The 16,425-nt window shown below is 42.4% G+C and overlaps 2 protein-coding genes across 3 annotated transcripts in view; one reads left to right on the forward strand and one right to left on the reverse strand.

Moving 5' to 3' along the window:
- Positions 1–12,794, reverse strand: part of Rsf1 (remodeling and spacing factor 1) — a 130,228-nt gene extending 117,434 nt beyond the window's left edge. For both annotated transcript variants that reach the window (XM_013014090.1, XM_013014089.1), the window contains exon 1: positions 12,482–12,794. In XM_013014090.1, coding sequence (XP_012869544.1) covers positions 12,482–12,671 — 190 coding nt within the window. In that variant the 5' untranslated portion in view covers positions 12,672–12,794. The remainder of the gene's footprint in view (positions 1–12,481) is intronic.
- Positions 12,795–13,096: 302 nt separating this feature from the next.
- Positions 13,097–16,425, forward strand: part of Aamdc (adipogenesis associated, Mth938 domain containing) — a 34,141-nt gene continuing 30,812 nt past the window's right edge. The window contains exon 1 of the mRNA XM_013014029.1: positions 13,097–13,224. The gene's annotated coding sequence lies outside the window, so the exon portion shown is untranslated. The remainder of the gene's footprint in view (positions 13,225–16,425) is intronic.

A 16,425-nucleotide genomic window follows, 5' to 3' on the forward strand; every position in this document is an offset into this window, starting at 1 on the left:
GCATGCAAGGCAAGCACTCTACCACTGAGCCACCTTCCCAGCCCCAGTACCAGGGCCTGATAACTAGCACACTATACTTTCTTGTAAAACACTGACTAGCCAAGTAGGCTGAAGCATGCCTGTAATCTAGCTATTATATAGGAGAATCACAATCTGAAGCAGGCTCAGGAAAAAAACATGAGACCTTAGCTGAAAAATAACTAAAGTGAAAAGGGCTGCTAGTGTGGCTTAAGTGGCAGAGTTAGCACGTAGTACTGAGTCATGATAGATTAAGGAAAATGAGGCCCGATGAGGGCACCTCAGAAACAGAAGTACTATCTTTGCTTCTAAGAGAGACAGACAACTGGATGAATTCCTTACCTCAAGAATTAGTATTTGTTTGGTAGCAGGATGCATTCCTGAGAGAAATGCCCAAAAATTAGAGTGCATAATAAGGGCCAGGAACTTACCAAATGTAACACCAAGAATGATTAAGAATAAAGATGAACACCTTTCTTTGAATAACTTTGAGGTCAGACCCCCACACACACTGCCTTTAGCCTTTACCATACAAATAACCCTGAAGTAAAGGAGCTTAGTGTCTTTCTCCCTTTGAGAGCACCACACTTTGTTAGTGTGCCTCTGCCTTTCGGATTGCTGTCTGCTTCTTGTCTGTTTGTCTGCTTGCTCTGCCAAGTTTTCTTACCTTTATGACCAGTCCAGAAATTCTTACACTTCAAATGAAGTGATGGGCCCTAAGTGTAGAGTCCCAACTTGTAGAGGGAAACTTCACAAATCCTCACCTAGACTCAGTGACAGTACCACCAAAAACAAGGAAACACTGGCTGATCAGGCACTTAATAATCCTACTACTACTAAGTAGTCTAAAATGTTCCCAACCTTCTGTCCTCCAAACTTTTGAAGTTTAAATAAATACATTTTTCTGAGTGAATAGTATCATCGCTCATCTAACCTAATCCTCACCAAGACTTGGAATCCACACAGCCAGATCAGATCTTCAATCAGCCCATTTGGATGAGACTTTGAGGCTAGACTAGAGCAAGACTACAACACCTGCCCTGAACACCAATCATTGTGCCAGTAGGCCCCCATGTTAGATTGCCTTATGACGGTTACCTAGAGAAACCCATGGCTACCTTTGAGTGGGAGAAATTAATATAATATTTCACACTGTTAACAGAAGTTTAAAAAGTCACCTCATGTAAGAAAGAAGAGTTGTGTGAAAAAGTACACAAGGAAATAACTACTCTACCAATATTTTCATTCATAGAAAACCGTAGGCATTGAATCTGTGTTTTTAAAAACAGGGATAATCACCTGATGCAATTTCTTGTTCATATACTGGAATAAGCATTAGCATTTTTCTTTTCTGGAAAGGGCTAGAGAGTAAATACTTACAAGGCTTTGTTGGCTGTAAATTATTTTGTCGGTCACAGGGCCTGAACTCTGAGCCTGGGCACTGTCCCTCAGCTCTTCAGCTCAAGGCTAGTGCTCTACCATTTGAACTACAGCACCATTTCTGGCTTTTTCTGCTTATGTGGTGCTGAGGAATTGAACCTAGGACCTCATGCATGCAAGGCAAGCACTCTCCCATTGAGCCGCCTTCCCAGCCCAAGCAGTAAGTTCTTTGGGACAATTACTTCACTCTGCTACAGTAGTATGAAAGCAAAGAGGACAATATATAAATGAACATGGCTGTGGGGCAACAGTTTTATTACAAAAATAAATGACAAGCCAGATTCAGCCCACAGGCTATAGTTTGACCACCCCAGTAGTAAACTATCACAGATAAGCACTAACTTTCTATTACATGCATTTCTTTTCATTATAATGTCACACCTAAGAAAACATCATGAACTCTGCTTAATTCCAGTGGCAACCAACATGTCTATTACTTCCAACGATTAATAAAAAGAATGCTTCTCTCATTTACTGGGCAAATGTTTAATATAAAAGTTCATTTTATGTAAAAGTTAATTTTTAAAAAAGGCTTTGATTCTGTATGAAATTAGGAAAAAGTTATTCATTCCATAGCATTTATCAAACACTATTACTCATTAGTCACTAGGGATAAATCAATAAACAAGAACCTTCATTCTCAAGCAGCTTATTGTCTCCCAGGCTAGATGAATGATATATTATGATTACTCTGTGTGTGTGTGTGTGTGTGTAGAAGTGGCTAATGATATATTATGATTACTCTGTGTGTGTGTGTGATATATATTATGATTAGTGTGTGTGTGTGTGTGTGTGTGTGTGTGTGTGTGTGTGTAGAAGTGGTTATGGAATCTTCAAGACAAGGAACAAGAAAGAAATTCTTCACAGAGCACACCAGATGGGTAAATTGTACAGTGCGCAGGCAAAGGAAAAAAGGGAGCAAATATGCAACTTCAAGGGAAGAGGGGGAAAAGATGTGAAACAACTTTCTACATCTTCAGAGACCTGTTTGCAGTTCAACATAACTAAAACTGTAGTCATAACAATAGAAAAGTGAGGCTGAATATAAAGGAGGATAATGAAAACAGACTCAACAACCCTTTACAGCAGAATAGAAAGTACGTCAGTACCTAGAAGAGCTTGGTTGTAATCTAGGTGACTTTAGAGTGGATGATGGCAACACTCAGTGTAAGAAGAGATTGAAGATTCAAAGTAAATAAAAGCCAGGTGGCTCATGCCTAAAATACTAGCTACACAGAGGCTGACATCTGGAGGATGGAAATTGCAAGCTACCAAGCAGACAAACCTGAGAGACTCTTATCTCTATTAACCAGCAAAAAGCCAGAAATAAGAGTTGTGGCTCAAGTGGCAGAGTACCAGAGCAAAAATAAATAAATAAAACAACACAGGAGAACAGGGCCCTGAGTTCAAGACCCATTACTACCAAACAATAAATATAGAAGTAAATAAAAACGGCAACTCAACTTACCTTTATAAAGCTTCTATAGAAAACTACTTTAAAATAATTTTGGTAATTAATAAAAAGATACATAATATAGAAAATAAAATGTGAAGTATGAATGGGGAAAATAATCCTACTTCAGGAAAAATGATCAATATAAACAAGTACAAATATAGGAAAAAGTCTTAGAAACTACAAAAAATACAAACAGCCTTTACTCTGAATGCTTTATTGAATTTTGCTTAAGGAGCAAAACACACTATACTGTATATTCATTAAAGCCAACTTTCTTCAAGTATCTAAGTCTGCAATGTGGTCTGTCTGTTGGGAAGCATCTGTCAAGTTCACTTTTGTTTTCTTCCTAACTACTAACTTGGTGCAGTTTCTGCTTGATGTATTCTTTTCTTTTCCTTTTCTGCCAGTCCTGGGGCTTGAACTCAGGGCCTGGGGCACTGTCCCTAAGCCTCTTTTGTTCAAGGCTAGCACTCTACCTCTTGAGCCACAGCACCACTTCCAGCTTTCTGTGTTTATGTGATACTGAGGAATCAAACCAGGGCTTCCTGCTACAAGGAAAGCACTCTACCACTAAGCCACATACCCAACCTCTTATAACCTCTGTTCTTACAGAGGTTACACTGGTTTAAGGAAAATACTTCCCAAGCATAGTTAGTTCTTATTAATTTGCCCAGCATTATGGTTTTGGGTATGAAGTATCACCCAAAACAGTCCATGAGCTGAAGGCTTGTCCCCAGATGGTAATGCTATTAAGAGGTGAATAGAACATGAAGGTACTAACTTTATCAATGGATTAATCCATTCACCAGTTCATAGCTGAGAGGGGGGCCTGGTTGGAGGAAGTGGGTCACTGGGACCATGGCTTTCAAAGGTATACCTTGTCCTGGATCCTCATAAACCCTTTACTGGCTACCAAGCACAGAGCAGCATTTTTCTACTACATCCTTCTACAATGATGTTTTGCCTCACTAAAGGACCACAGCAATGGAACAAGCCTACCATGGATTGAAACCTCACCTACCAGGAACCAAAATAAATCTTCTATCCTTTTAAATTGTTTTCTGACATATTTTGTCACACTGAGTCAAAGTGACCAACCCACCCAGCCTCTAAACTAGTAAGATGACAAACACTGCAAGTACCCCATTCCATCCCACTCCTACCCCCCACATTCTGCTACTTCTCAAATGTTTAGCATTTTTAAACATAAAGGGCTGAGGATGTAGCTTGGTGGTAAATAACTTGCCTAGCCTGAGCAAGGCAGTCATGTTTCATTCCAGCACAGCAAAAATAAATTTTTGAGAAAATAAATACAATGCACAAATTTTGCAAAAATGTGCCCTCATAGACTTATTTTGGGAGAAATAAATTTTACATGGTAAATGCTTTTAAATGAGTATTAAGTAATCCTGAGCAATTTGAAAATAAAGGGTACTTAGGATCACTGTCAAATGATTAATAGAAAAAAGGATGAGATCAAATGATATCAGAGCTTAATTGGTAGTCACACATCCCTAAACCCAGGAATAAAAGCAAGAAGTTTTTATAAACTGGGCATTTACCTAAAAAAAAAATCATTCTTAGGGCTAAATGAAATATTATTTGATAAAATTTGAAGCTGTTAAGCTGTCCATTACCTTTTTTTTTTTTTGACAGTTAGGCTTGAACTCTGGGCTTGGGCGCTGTCCCTCAGCTCTTCAGCTCAAGGCTAGCGCTCTACCACTTGAGCTACAGCGCCACTTCTGGTTTTCGAGTGGTTTATTGGAGATAAGAGTTTCTCAGACTTTCTTGCTGGGGCTGGCTTTGAACCATGATCCTCAGATCTCAGCCTCCTGAGTAGCTAGGATTACAGGCATGAGCCACCAGTGCCCAGCCATTACTATTTTTTTATAAAGTATACATTATACTTAACTACATAATAAGCTTTTTTTTTTTCTGATGATTCTGGGATTTGAATTCTCAGGGCCTTATGCTTGGTAGGCAGGTCCTCTACCACTTGAGACATTCCATCAATCTACATTTTTTAAATCTTATTGCTTCAATGTCTACCTTTACTACTAAACTGTAGGCTCCATGAAGGCAAGGGTATTATTTCTTTTACTATACCCCAAGAGTAACATACCTGGCATATACTATTGGTCAAAAAAAATTTTTTTAATGAAGCCTCAGATTATTCTCTCATTCTACCACTTGATGGTAGAATGATGTTCTACCTGGCAAGCACCAAGGTCTTGAGTTCAAACCCCAATACTGCCCCACTAACACCTAGAGCCAGGCTCTAGTGGCTCACACCTGTAATCCTAGCTCTCAGAAGGCTTAGATCTGAAGATAACAGTTCAAAGCCAGGGAAGAAAAGTCCATGAGCCTCTTATCTCCAATAAATCAGCCCCCAAAAGTCAGAACTGGGGCTCAAGTGATAAGCCTGGAACAAAAGCTCAAGAATGGCACTCAGGTATTGAGTTCAAATCCCAGTACCAGCACTAATTTTAAAAACAACAACCAAAAGAAAATAAGCATAATATGACTATACAGAATCAAAATTTTTCCCTAACTCCAGCAACACACATAAATGCCTTTGCTTGAATACATGGTTCAAGTTAAAACATACTTTAATCTTTTCTACAGAACATGTGATGATTCATATGTTTACTTTACTAAGGATTTGTATAGATAATTTTAGTCTATGACAAAGATATATATACATATACATATATATATATCACTTAATGAAACCAAAAGGAAAAAGTTAGTCTATGAAGGGTGACAACAGTTCAAACTTCAGATTAGCTACTTCTTACCAGAAATCTTTTGTTTTGTTTTTTTGGGGGGTCTGGTCGTGGGGCCTGAACTCTGGGCCTGGGCACTGTCCCTCAGCTCTTCACCTCAAGGCTAGCGCCCTACCACTTGAGCCACAGCGGCACTTCCAGCTTTTTTTTTTCTGCTTATGTAGTGCTGAGTAATTGAACCCAGGGCCTGATGCATGCAAGGCAAGTGTTCTACCACTGAGCCACCTTCCCAGCCCACCAGAATTCTTTTGCAAGGGTTCATGTCTGTTATTTTTTAAATTTATAGTATTTACTAGACTTTATACACATTAAATGAAGTTGTTAATAAATACTTGCCTAGGTGAGACTTTTTTTTTTGGTCAGTCAATAGGCTTACACTCTGGGCCTGGACACTGTCCCTCAGCTCTTCAGCTCAAGGCTAGCGCTCTACCACTTGAGCTACAGAGCCACTTCCAGTTTTTTATGCTTATGTGGTGTTGAGAAATCAAATCCAGGGCCTCCTGCATGCAAGGCAAGCACTCTACCACTGAGCCACCTTCCCAGCCCCTTTTAACATTATCTAAACATTAAAGCAAACTTCTAAGTAACTAGAAAATTTTAAAAGTAGGACAGTTTGCATTAACAAAAAGTCCCCCTGTCCTTTTTACCTCCTGACCTAGTAGAATACTAACAACCACTTTGTAAACTTTTGGTTACTTTCACATTATGATAATCATTTGGTAATCTAGTAAATGCCCTAAAGAACATTTTTTCTGGGCTGAGAATGTGGCTTAGTGGTAGAGTGCTTGCCTAACATGCATGAAGCCCTGGGTTCGATTCCTCAGGACCACATAAACAGAAAAGGCTGGAAGTGGTGCTGTGGCTCAAGTAGTAGTGCTAGCCTTGAGGAAAAAAAACAGCTCAAGAACAGTTCCCAGGCCCTGAGTTCATGCCCCAGGACTGGCAAAAAAAAAAAAAAGAATATTTATTCTTTAAGGTCAGAGAGCCAGAACAAAATTTATCATTCTGTTTGTAGCAATGTTTCCACCAACAATCAACACTACAACAAAGCAATACAAACTATGACATATGCATCTTTTATTTAAATTAAGAGATAGTGAACCCAGTTATGGTAGCAATGTTTCCATTTTATCAGCCTAAAATATATATTATCTTACAATTCAATTCCCTCCAGGAAAGAACAAAAATTACTATCATATTTAAATATATCATTTAAATAAAGGTATATCCTTTATTGGGGGGACTATAGTTTTTTTGCTCAAGGTTAATACCATACTTTTTTGGTGGTTAATTGTAGATAAGAATCTCACAGCTACCAGGTACGCCTGTAATCCTAGCTACTCAGTAGGCTGAGATCTGAGGATCACAGTTCAAAGTCAGCTCGGGCAAGGAAAGTCCATCAGACTCTTATCTCCAATAAATCACTAGAAAACCAGAAGTGGCACTGTGGCTCAAGTGGTAGAGCACTCACCTTGAGCTGAAGAGCTGAAGGACAGTGCCCAAGCCCAGAGCTCAAGCCCCACCACCAACCAAAAAAAAAATAATCTGACAGTTGGATGCAGTGGCTCATGCTTGTAATCCTAGCTACTCAGGAGGCTGAAATCTGAGGATTGTGGTTCAAAGCCAGCCTGAGCAGGAAAGTCTGTGAAACTCATCTCCAATTAACCACCAGAAAACGGGAAGTGATGGTGCTGTGGCTCAAGTGGTAGAGCACTTGCCTTAAGCTGAAGAGCTCAGGAACAGTGCCCAGGCCCAGAGTTCAAGCCTGATGACCCCTTCCCCCCCCCCACACACCAATACACATACAAATTTGTCACAGACTTTCCTGCTCAGGCTGGCTTTGAATCGTGATCCTCAGATCTCAGCAGCCTGAGTAGCTAGGATTACAGGTGTGAGCCACTAGCACCCAGCAAAAGTTTTGTCCTTTTATACATGACTATAAACTAAAACTTTAAGTCATAAACATTAAATGTAAGAATAAATGAATATGCAGATAGTCCCAGCACTCAGGAGGCTGAGGCAGGAAGATCATCAGTTCAAGGTCAGCCTGATACACAGTGTGGTTACTGAATATATATAACCTATATTATATATATACAGATATACATATTATATGTTACATATACTATATACTATACATACTATATATGCTACATAGTAATGCTGTATATAGTATACTATATACTATACTATATAATAATACTGTATATAGTATATATAGGTACATATGATATCATCTCAAAGAAAAATAATGAAATTAAAACACTCACAATTCAACTTATTTAATATGCAAATCATTCAGCCAAGTTGTATATCTATGAGAATCCATTCATCCATGTATACTTTGACAGACTTATTATTATATATATGTTACTTTCACCAATATCACCACACCTACACACACACACATACACACACACACACACACACACACACACAGAGTATATTTTCTTTTTTAAGGAGAAAAAAAGAGATCTTGTGTATCAACACGCTCAGAGTCAATGTCCATCTTCATTTTTAATCTCTATTCCAAAATAATCTACCTCCAATGAGGGAGTATCAAACTCCACACCGAGTACAGAATCGGGAGAATTAAAACAGCATACATGTAAGTAAAGGAAGGCAATATAATTCTTTCATTTGAAATGTCTTTTTTTTTTTTTTTTTGGTGCCAGTACTGGTGCTTGAACTCAGGGCCACTTGAGCCACAGCTCCACTTCTGGCCTTTTGCTGATGAACTGCAGATAAGACTTTCATGGACTTTTCTACCACGGCTGGCTTTGTACTATGATGCTCAAACTATTTTAACATCAACTATGAATTTAATTTTTTTGTTGACAATTTGGCTTATAGGTGGAGTTCAAGTAACAGTGAATAACACCAACAGTTAGCTGTATGCACTAAAAATCTGTGTATACCTTCGTTTTCTTCCTTGAAAAATAAAAGCAAAAGTAATACATTAGTCCTTTCTGCTCCTAAAATTGCAATAAGTCCTCTAGAACACAAATTATCAAACTTTCTAGGCTTATGGTACTCAGTACTTCAGTAATTTTCTCACAGCAACCCCACATAACAGTTCTGTTGGGCACCAGTGGCCCACCTCTGTAATCCTAAACTATTCAGGATACTGAGATCTGAGAATGGTGGTTCAAAGCCAGTTGGAGCAAAAAAAACCCCATGAGACTCTTATCTCCAATTAATCACCAAAAAGCCAGAAATAGAACTATGGATCAAGTGGTAGATCACAAGCCAAAAACAAAAAACCTCAAGGACAGCAACCAGGCCTTGAGTTCAAGCCCTACTACTAGCACCAAAATGAAGAAAGAGGAGGAGGAAGAAAGAAACAACAGTTCTACTTATTAAATATTTGGCAGACATTTGAAAATCTCCTAAATTGAAAAAGACTCATGTTTTCATTTCATTCTTAAATAACCATAATAACATAATTAAATAACCATAATTGCTTATAGAACATTTATTATTGTTGGGTACTGTACAACTTCTCAAATTTTGAAATTCAGGGTGGATACTTCTCTCCCATTCTCTGTTCCACATTGATTTTCATGATTTCGGGTCAGGACATTATAAACTGAAGCTACATTATCAAATTTAAAACTTGTAAACAACTTTTTTAAGGAAAAAGATCACAAAGTGCTTAAACAAGGTCAAATCAGTAAATTAGTTTTCTCCAAACATGTCAAAATGTGGATACATTTAATACAATATATGCTATGTAAAAAGTACTAATCTAGCAACACTGCAGAATATATATTAAAAGTATATTGTAAGGAAAAAAAGCAAAAGTTGAATACATTTTTTCCCTCCAATATTGGGACTTGAACTCAGAACATGAGCACTGTCCCTTAGCTTTTTCATTCAAGGATGGTGCTGTACCACTTGAGCCACAGCTCCATGCCTATCTTTTTTAAAATGGTTAATCTCACAGACTTCCCTGCCTGGGCTGGCTTGGAACCATGATCCTCAGATCTCAAACTCCTGAGTAGCTAAGATTAAAGGCGTGAGTTACTGGTGCCTGGCTTAGATTTTTCATTTTCTTTTTTTTTTTTAAAGGCACTAGAAATGCCTTTTAAAAACAATTAAATTCAAAAAATAAAAACAAATTACAAAGTAAAAGTAAAGCTAAGACTTTTAATGAGCATTCTTTGCAGAAAACATACATAAAATTTAACATTTTAATTCCAAATGCTTTAGTGTGCCTGTGCTGCCTTTCATTTGGAAGACATCGTTAATAAAATTTGTAACGCAAAAATAAATACTTGGCTTATGAAAGGTTTTTAAAACATTATTTAATTTGATGCTCAGTTATAAACTTACATCCATATAAATTAAATGATCCAGTCTGCAATCTATATATTATACTACTCAACATTGAAGTCCACACCTTTCCTTCTATATCATAACTGCTCCACAACAACACACAGTACAAGTCTTATTAGCTGAACTAGTAATGTTTTATCAACCAATATATACAGGCTGTCATCAAAGTTCTGAAAATCCTCTTCCTGGACAGTAAAGGCTTTCACCTACAGAGGTTTTATTTGCCAACTGTGAACTGTGTGACAATTAACAATTATTCTTAGGTTATCTTGACAGTATCTATTCTTTTCATTGCTCTTAGCAACTATACCAATGGTTAAAACCATGGCTGAGCTAAATGATTCCTCTTAACCCAGATAATTTCTCACTTTTACTTAGCTAGTGGCCCAGTACTCAAAACTAATTCTAATATTTTTGTCTTGTTTCTTCTGTTACTAATATAAACTGAATGCACTGGTCAAAATACCTAATAGAAATGGATAAACAACAAATCTTGTACACTATTCAAAATACAATTCCACCCTCCCTCCTCCCCAAGCCTATGCTTGTGACTAGACTTGGTCCAAGCAAATTCCAAGAACAATTTACCAGCAGTTCATTCCCCAAACACCCTCTCTGAAAGATGCATTACTCTAATTATTCAATGCATTCTAAAAGTAACTTATTAAGGGATCCTATTTCACAATGGCCATTTCTTTTTAAAAAGGAATGTAAATCCAATTTGACAGTGAAATTACTACATTAGGAGCCTAATGCTTAAATAAATTCTGCAGAAAGTCTTTATGAAATCATGCTCCTATTTTATACTATTTTAAAAATATGTCACTGATAAGTCAGAGGAAATGGCCAGGTGAAGAGATACAGTCCTGTACTATAATTGCTGCATTAATCTGAGTCTTTGATATCCAAAGCATCATTCATATTCTCTATATAATACTTGGATCAACTTTCACACCTGGGCCCTTCCTTGCAAAATGCACACATTCTGTTAATCAGAAACTTCTTCACTTCCCTAGGAAATTAGAAGAACGATTCTTCTTGCTTGGCGAGGAAACAGCTATCTGTCTTGTACAATCCCCATTCCACTCTGGCCATCTAATACAAATCCAAAAAAAAAAAAATAAAGAACGAGAGAAAAACCTCTTTGGAAACGTTTCTTCTCCAGCCAGGGGCTGTACTCAGATAAAAGCAATGCTCAGAGTACACAAGCCTTCTCTGAGGGAAGAAATGTGCCAGAAAAGGGAGAGGCACGGACGGGAATAAATGAGGGTGAGTGTTCAGCGCTCAGTGTGAGGGCTGGAGGCAGCAGGCACAACGCTGAGATGCTCCAGCAAAAGAATCACCGCCACCACCAGCAGCAGCAGCAGCAGCAGCAGCAGCAGCAGCAGTAGCAGCAGCAGGAAGTTTCAATGGGGCCGGGCAGAGCATGCGCCCTGCACCGCGCGGTGGCCTTATGTGGAAGGAGCACCACTTGCGAACACCAATAATAGACCAGCGGCACCAGAGAGAGAAACATGAGCAACAAGCACCTTCTTCAACTGTTTCCCCCGTCGCCAGAGCCCCTCCTCCAGCTTACAGACTAACCACCCCACCCCACCCAGCAAATGGAAGGGCGACTTCTTCCCCTAGCCGCTGAGATGAAGGGGGGAAGGGACTGGAAAAGTGGGGAGATGCTTTTCTATTATTTTTTTGGGGGAGGGAGGTGTCGAGAAGGAAGAAAACTATGGAGGAGAAATTAACCCTCTCCTCCCCAAAGTGGAGAAGCTGAACTGACTTCATCCTCCCCCCCCCCCCCGACGAGAATGGTGGAGAACCTCCCTCCTTTGGCTGGAGGAGCAGATCTCCCGACTGGGCAGAGGGAGTAGGGGGGGGGGGAGTTAAACCAGCCCTGGAGGGGAAGAGGAGAGGGGATGAGCCTACTCTGTCTCGGGGGAGTTCCCACCAGAGGGAGGGACAGTCGAGGGACCGCCGGCCCCCGCCCACTCAGGTGGAGGGAGATCAGGGGGCGCGGAGATGGGCCTAACCTCCCCCGAGAAGGTCTGGAGAATGGGTGGGAGGAGGGGAAGAGGAGAAAAGCGCAAAGCTGGCCGGAACCTGCGTTCCCCTTCCCCCGCCACCTAAAGAGAGGGGTGGGGGGGAGGCCGGCCCCGCCGCGGGGAAGCGATCCCGGGGGGCCCGGAGGCACAATGAGCCCCCTTCCCGCCCCCAGCCCCCATCCAGCCACCGACGCCCCCACCTCTGCTCCCCGCGGGACACCGTGGCCCCAGGGGGCCACCGCCCCGCCTCCCCACAGCCCGGGACCCCGGGGGCTCGGCGGGGAAGACGGGCCCCGGCCAAGGGGGAAAGACCGAGGCGTCGCGGCCCGGGCTGTGGGCGAGGAGCGGGGCGGTGGAGCGAGCGCACCAGGGCCGCTTCCCGCCGGGCGTTCGGGCCCCAGGCTTACCTTCCCCGTTGCCGACGTCGGGCGGCGGCGCCTGCAGCACCCGCTCCAGCTCGGGGAACGGCAGCTCGGGAAGGTCCAGCAGCGTCCCGTAGCGCTCCAAGAAGGAGCAGACTACGGCGAAGTTGGGGCACGAACCCGGGCAGCCTGGAGGAGCCATCACCGCCGCTGCCGCCGCCGCCGCCGTCGCCATTTTGAACTGGAGGATGGAGGAGGCGGCGATGGGGGGGCGGGAGGAGTTGGGGTGCCCAGGAATGGCAGGACAACCTCACGGACGACAGGAGGCGCTCTCGAGCGGGCCCTCCCCCTGAGGATCCGACCGACTCAGGGACGGCGCCGCGATCCCACAATACAACGGCGGCCCAGAGCAGTCGAGAGCGCAGCCAGACGAGGGACAGAGAGGCGCCCTGAGCCTTTCACTTTCCGCCCTCTTTCCACCGCCTGCCCCTCTTGGGCTTCTCCCCTCCCACTTCGGGTCCGCCACAGCCTCGTGTGACAGGGGGAATGAAAACAAGGGAAGCGGGGCGGGGAGGCGAGCTGCAACCCGGAGGGGCGGGACTTCTCGGGGACGACGGCCAATAGAATCGCAGGGGGCGGGGCTTGGAGTGTCCAGCCCGCTGCTGGCTGGTTCCCAAGCGGAGCGCTGGAGGAGCGCCCGCCGGCAGAGATCCCGGAGCCGGACCGCTGAGGAGAGAGGAAAACCTCGGAGCGGCCGGGAAGAGTATTTCTGAGACCAGCAGCTCCGCGTGAGTTTTCGGGGCGACGGGGCGGGGGGCGGGGTGTGCGGGAATCTAGGAGCTAACTCGGCTCCGAGAAAGAGAGAGGGGGAAGTATGAGGAGACGAAGACAGGGGGCCTGGCGGGCGTGGGAGCGCGCCGGTGCGGGGAGGAAAGGGAAGGAGCTGCCCGCGGTTGGTCAGGCTGGGACTGAAGCGGTGCGGGAGATCTGCGAAAGTTATGCCCAGGGGCAGAGCTCTCTGCTGGGGCCCAGGAATCGCAGCTGTGCTACCGGGCTCTGCCGGGGGGGGGGGGGGGGACCCGAGCCCGCGAGAACGAGCCTCGCACCGTGGGGATCAGCAGGTGAGGAGGGGACCGCGGCACCGAGGCCGGGGGGGAGGGGGAGGGGGGCCGATCGAGGTTGCGGGCGTCTCGGGGGGAAGAGGCTCTGTGGACGCCAGCGGCGAGGGCTGGAGCAGAGTTCCACTGAGGAGGAGAAGAACGTGGTCGGAGGCCGTGGAACAGCAAAAAAACAAACAAAAAAGTTTGTCGGGAGACCGAGTTCCACTCCGTGGGGGGCGGGAGCGTGGGCTAGCCGGTGACATTCTCCCAGAGAGAATCCCCGAGGGAGGGGGGGACCACTAACACCGGGAAACAGAATGTGCACCATGCTGAGGAGCCGCTGGAATTTCGGATTCAGCCACACTTGAATCCTGCTGGCATCACTGCATGACATCACTGCGTGACATTTCTTGGAGCAAATAGGGTGTCAGTTGTACCTACCTCATGGTGGTGGTGGGGGGGGAACCCCTTAAGTGATTAGCACATTGTCGTATTTTAAAATTGGTTCTTTGCCAGCAAAGGTGTGCCTATCAATAGAATGAAGGTAGGTATCCGAGGTCTACAGTTTATTACTTTGAGCCAAAATGTTCAGAGTACATTCCCAACGTGGGACTAAAAGAAGATAAATAGTGGCTAATAATTATATCACGATTTCCGAATTCACATTGTGGGGTTTTTTGTTGTTGTTGTTGTTGTTCCATCTGCAGGTAAAAAAGGGAAGTGAGCAAGAAAAAAACACACACAATTTTCCATATCATTTTTGTTACCTAAAGAAAGAATACTCAGGGCTGGGAAGGTGGCTCAGTGGTAGAGCACTTGCCTTGCATGCCTGAGACCCTGGGTTCAATTCCTCTGCACCACATAAGCAAAAAGAAAAAAGCTGGAAGTGGCCCTGTGGCGGCTCAAGTGGTAGAGCACTAACCTTGAGCTGAAGAGCTGAGGGACAGCGCCCAGGCCCAGAGTTCAGGCCCCACTACCTGACCCCCCCCCCAAAAAAAAAGAAAGAATACTCAGTTACCAAAAGAAAAAAAATTATATAAGAGAACTTTATTACCTAAAACAGTGATTGTTAATCTGAGGAAAATGCAAGCCCTTTAAGGGAAAAATTGTTTTGAAACTTGGCAAAAATAGTTTTATTTTAGGGAAATAAGGTGTTCTTAAACAACCACTAAATTAAGACATCTGACATTTTGATAGAACTTTGTACTTATCTTTCACCCTTGGGGAACTAAAGAGCCCAATTTAAGAAAAATCTGACCCAGATGCATCTCTAGCAACCACTATGTGATTAGAATTAAAAGAAAATTATATAATCATTAGTTAACAGCTTAACTTTAAAAGCTAAGTACACACAGGTACAGATCTTTGTGAAGTAGTATGTATGGAAAGCCCTTCCAAACAAAAGGAAGATTTCATTACATATCATATAAACCTTAACCCAGATTTTTTAGCTCTCAGCTTTTCTAGCACCTCGCCTTCCACTCTCCCAAGAGATTGGAAAATAATATTTTAAAACAAGAAATGAAAGCTTTAAAAAAAAACTATAGTTTTCTTTTCTGTGTGCTTGCACTAGTATTCAAAGGAGATTGACAATGAGTTTAGAATGTCTGCCTTTTCTAATCCAGATTGGCATGGGAACAAAATCTCTTGAGTATCAGAAAACTATATACACCCAGAAGATAAGACATGTTTTAGGACAAAGCAAGGTTCAGGTCATGCTTCACAAAGTCCATTCTTGAAAATAAGCAACACACACCCAAATACCACTTATCATATCAGGCTTTCTGGGCCAAGTGAAATTGTAGGTTATAACAATCTAATCTGAGTTTTATATTTATACACACATATACAAATATAAGTATATACACACACATATATTCTCAGATTTAAGTGTGAAGGTAGTAAAACAAGCTATTTTTAAAGCCTGTTATTAATTTACAGTATTGCTACTTTTACGAAGAGGCCTTTAAGCATTAAATTACACATAGTTTAACTTTGTAAGAAATTTCTTAAGGTAGTTGAAATTTCACATCTTCTTTGTTATTGGTGGTGGTGGTGCTGGTGGTGCTGGTGGACATGGTCGTGGGGCCTGAACGCTGGGCCTGGGCGCTGTCCCTTGACTCTTCAGTTCAAGGCTACAGCACTCTACCACTTGAGCCACAGCACCACTTCCAGCTTTTTCTTAAGTAGTTTATTGGAGATAACAGTCTCACAGACTTTTCTGTCCATCTGCCCCATCTGGCTAGAAACCTCAATCCTCAGATCTCAGCCTTCTGAGTAGCTAGGATTATAGGCATGAGCCACTGGCACCCAGCCTCATGTTTCTTAATTTTTAGGTTATGTATTGAAATTTTGCCATTTAACAAAGCATTTTATTACACAATGTATCTTGATCTATGTCATCTTTCAACACCTTCACCCCCTCAGTGCACCCCTACCACTATTTTTCTCAGTTCTGTGGCATATACAATGCATTCTTGCCTTCATTCTACTCATTCCCCCTTTATTCTTCTACCTCTCTCCCTTGTCCCCCTTTACAAGTATCCATTTCCTGGTACTTACTTTGTTGGGCTTTGACTTAGTCTTATATTAACTTAAGTTAACTGCTTTGGTGTCACCCAGTGTGTTTACTTCTAGATTTATAGCCACATCCTAGCTCCTACAACCTGTATTTCTCTGGGTCTGGCTTACTTTACTGAATATAACTTTTTCCATGTTGTTCATTTCCTTACAAATAGTACCATATTATTCTTTCTGATGGATGAGTAAAATTCGAGTGTGTGCACGTACGTGCGTATTTTTTTTTGATCCATATGTGCATTGAGGGGCATCTGGACTCATTCCATATCTTGGCTGTGGTAAATAATGCTGTAATAAACATGGTTATGG

The sequence above is a fragment of the Dipodomys ordii genome, unplaced genomic scaffold, assembly GCF_000151885.1.
Source record: "Dipodomys ordii isolate 6190 unplaced genomic scaffold, Dord_2.0 Scaffold22, whole genome shotgun sequence".
In the NCBI taxonomy this organism is placed as follows: Eukaryota; Metazoa; Chordata; class Mammalia; order Rodentia; family Heteromyidae; genus Dipodomys; species Dipodomys ordii.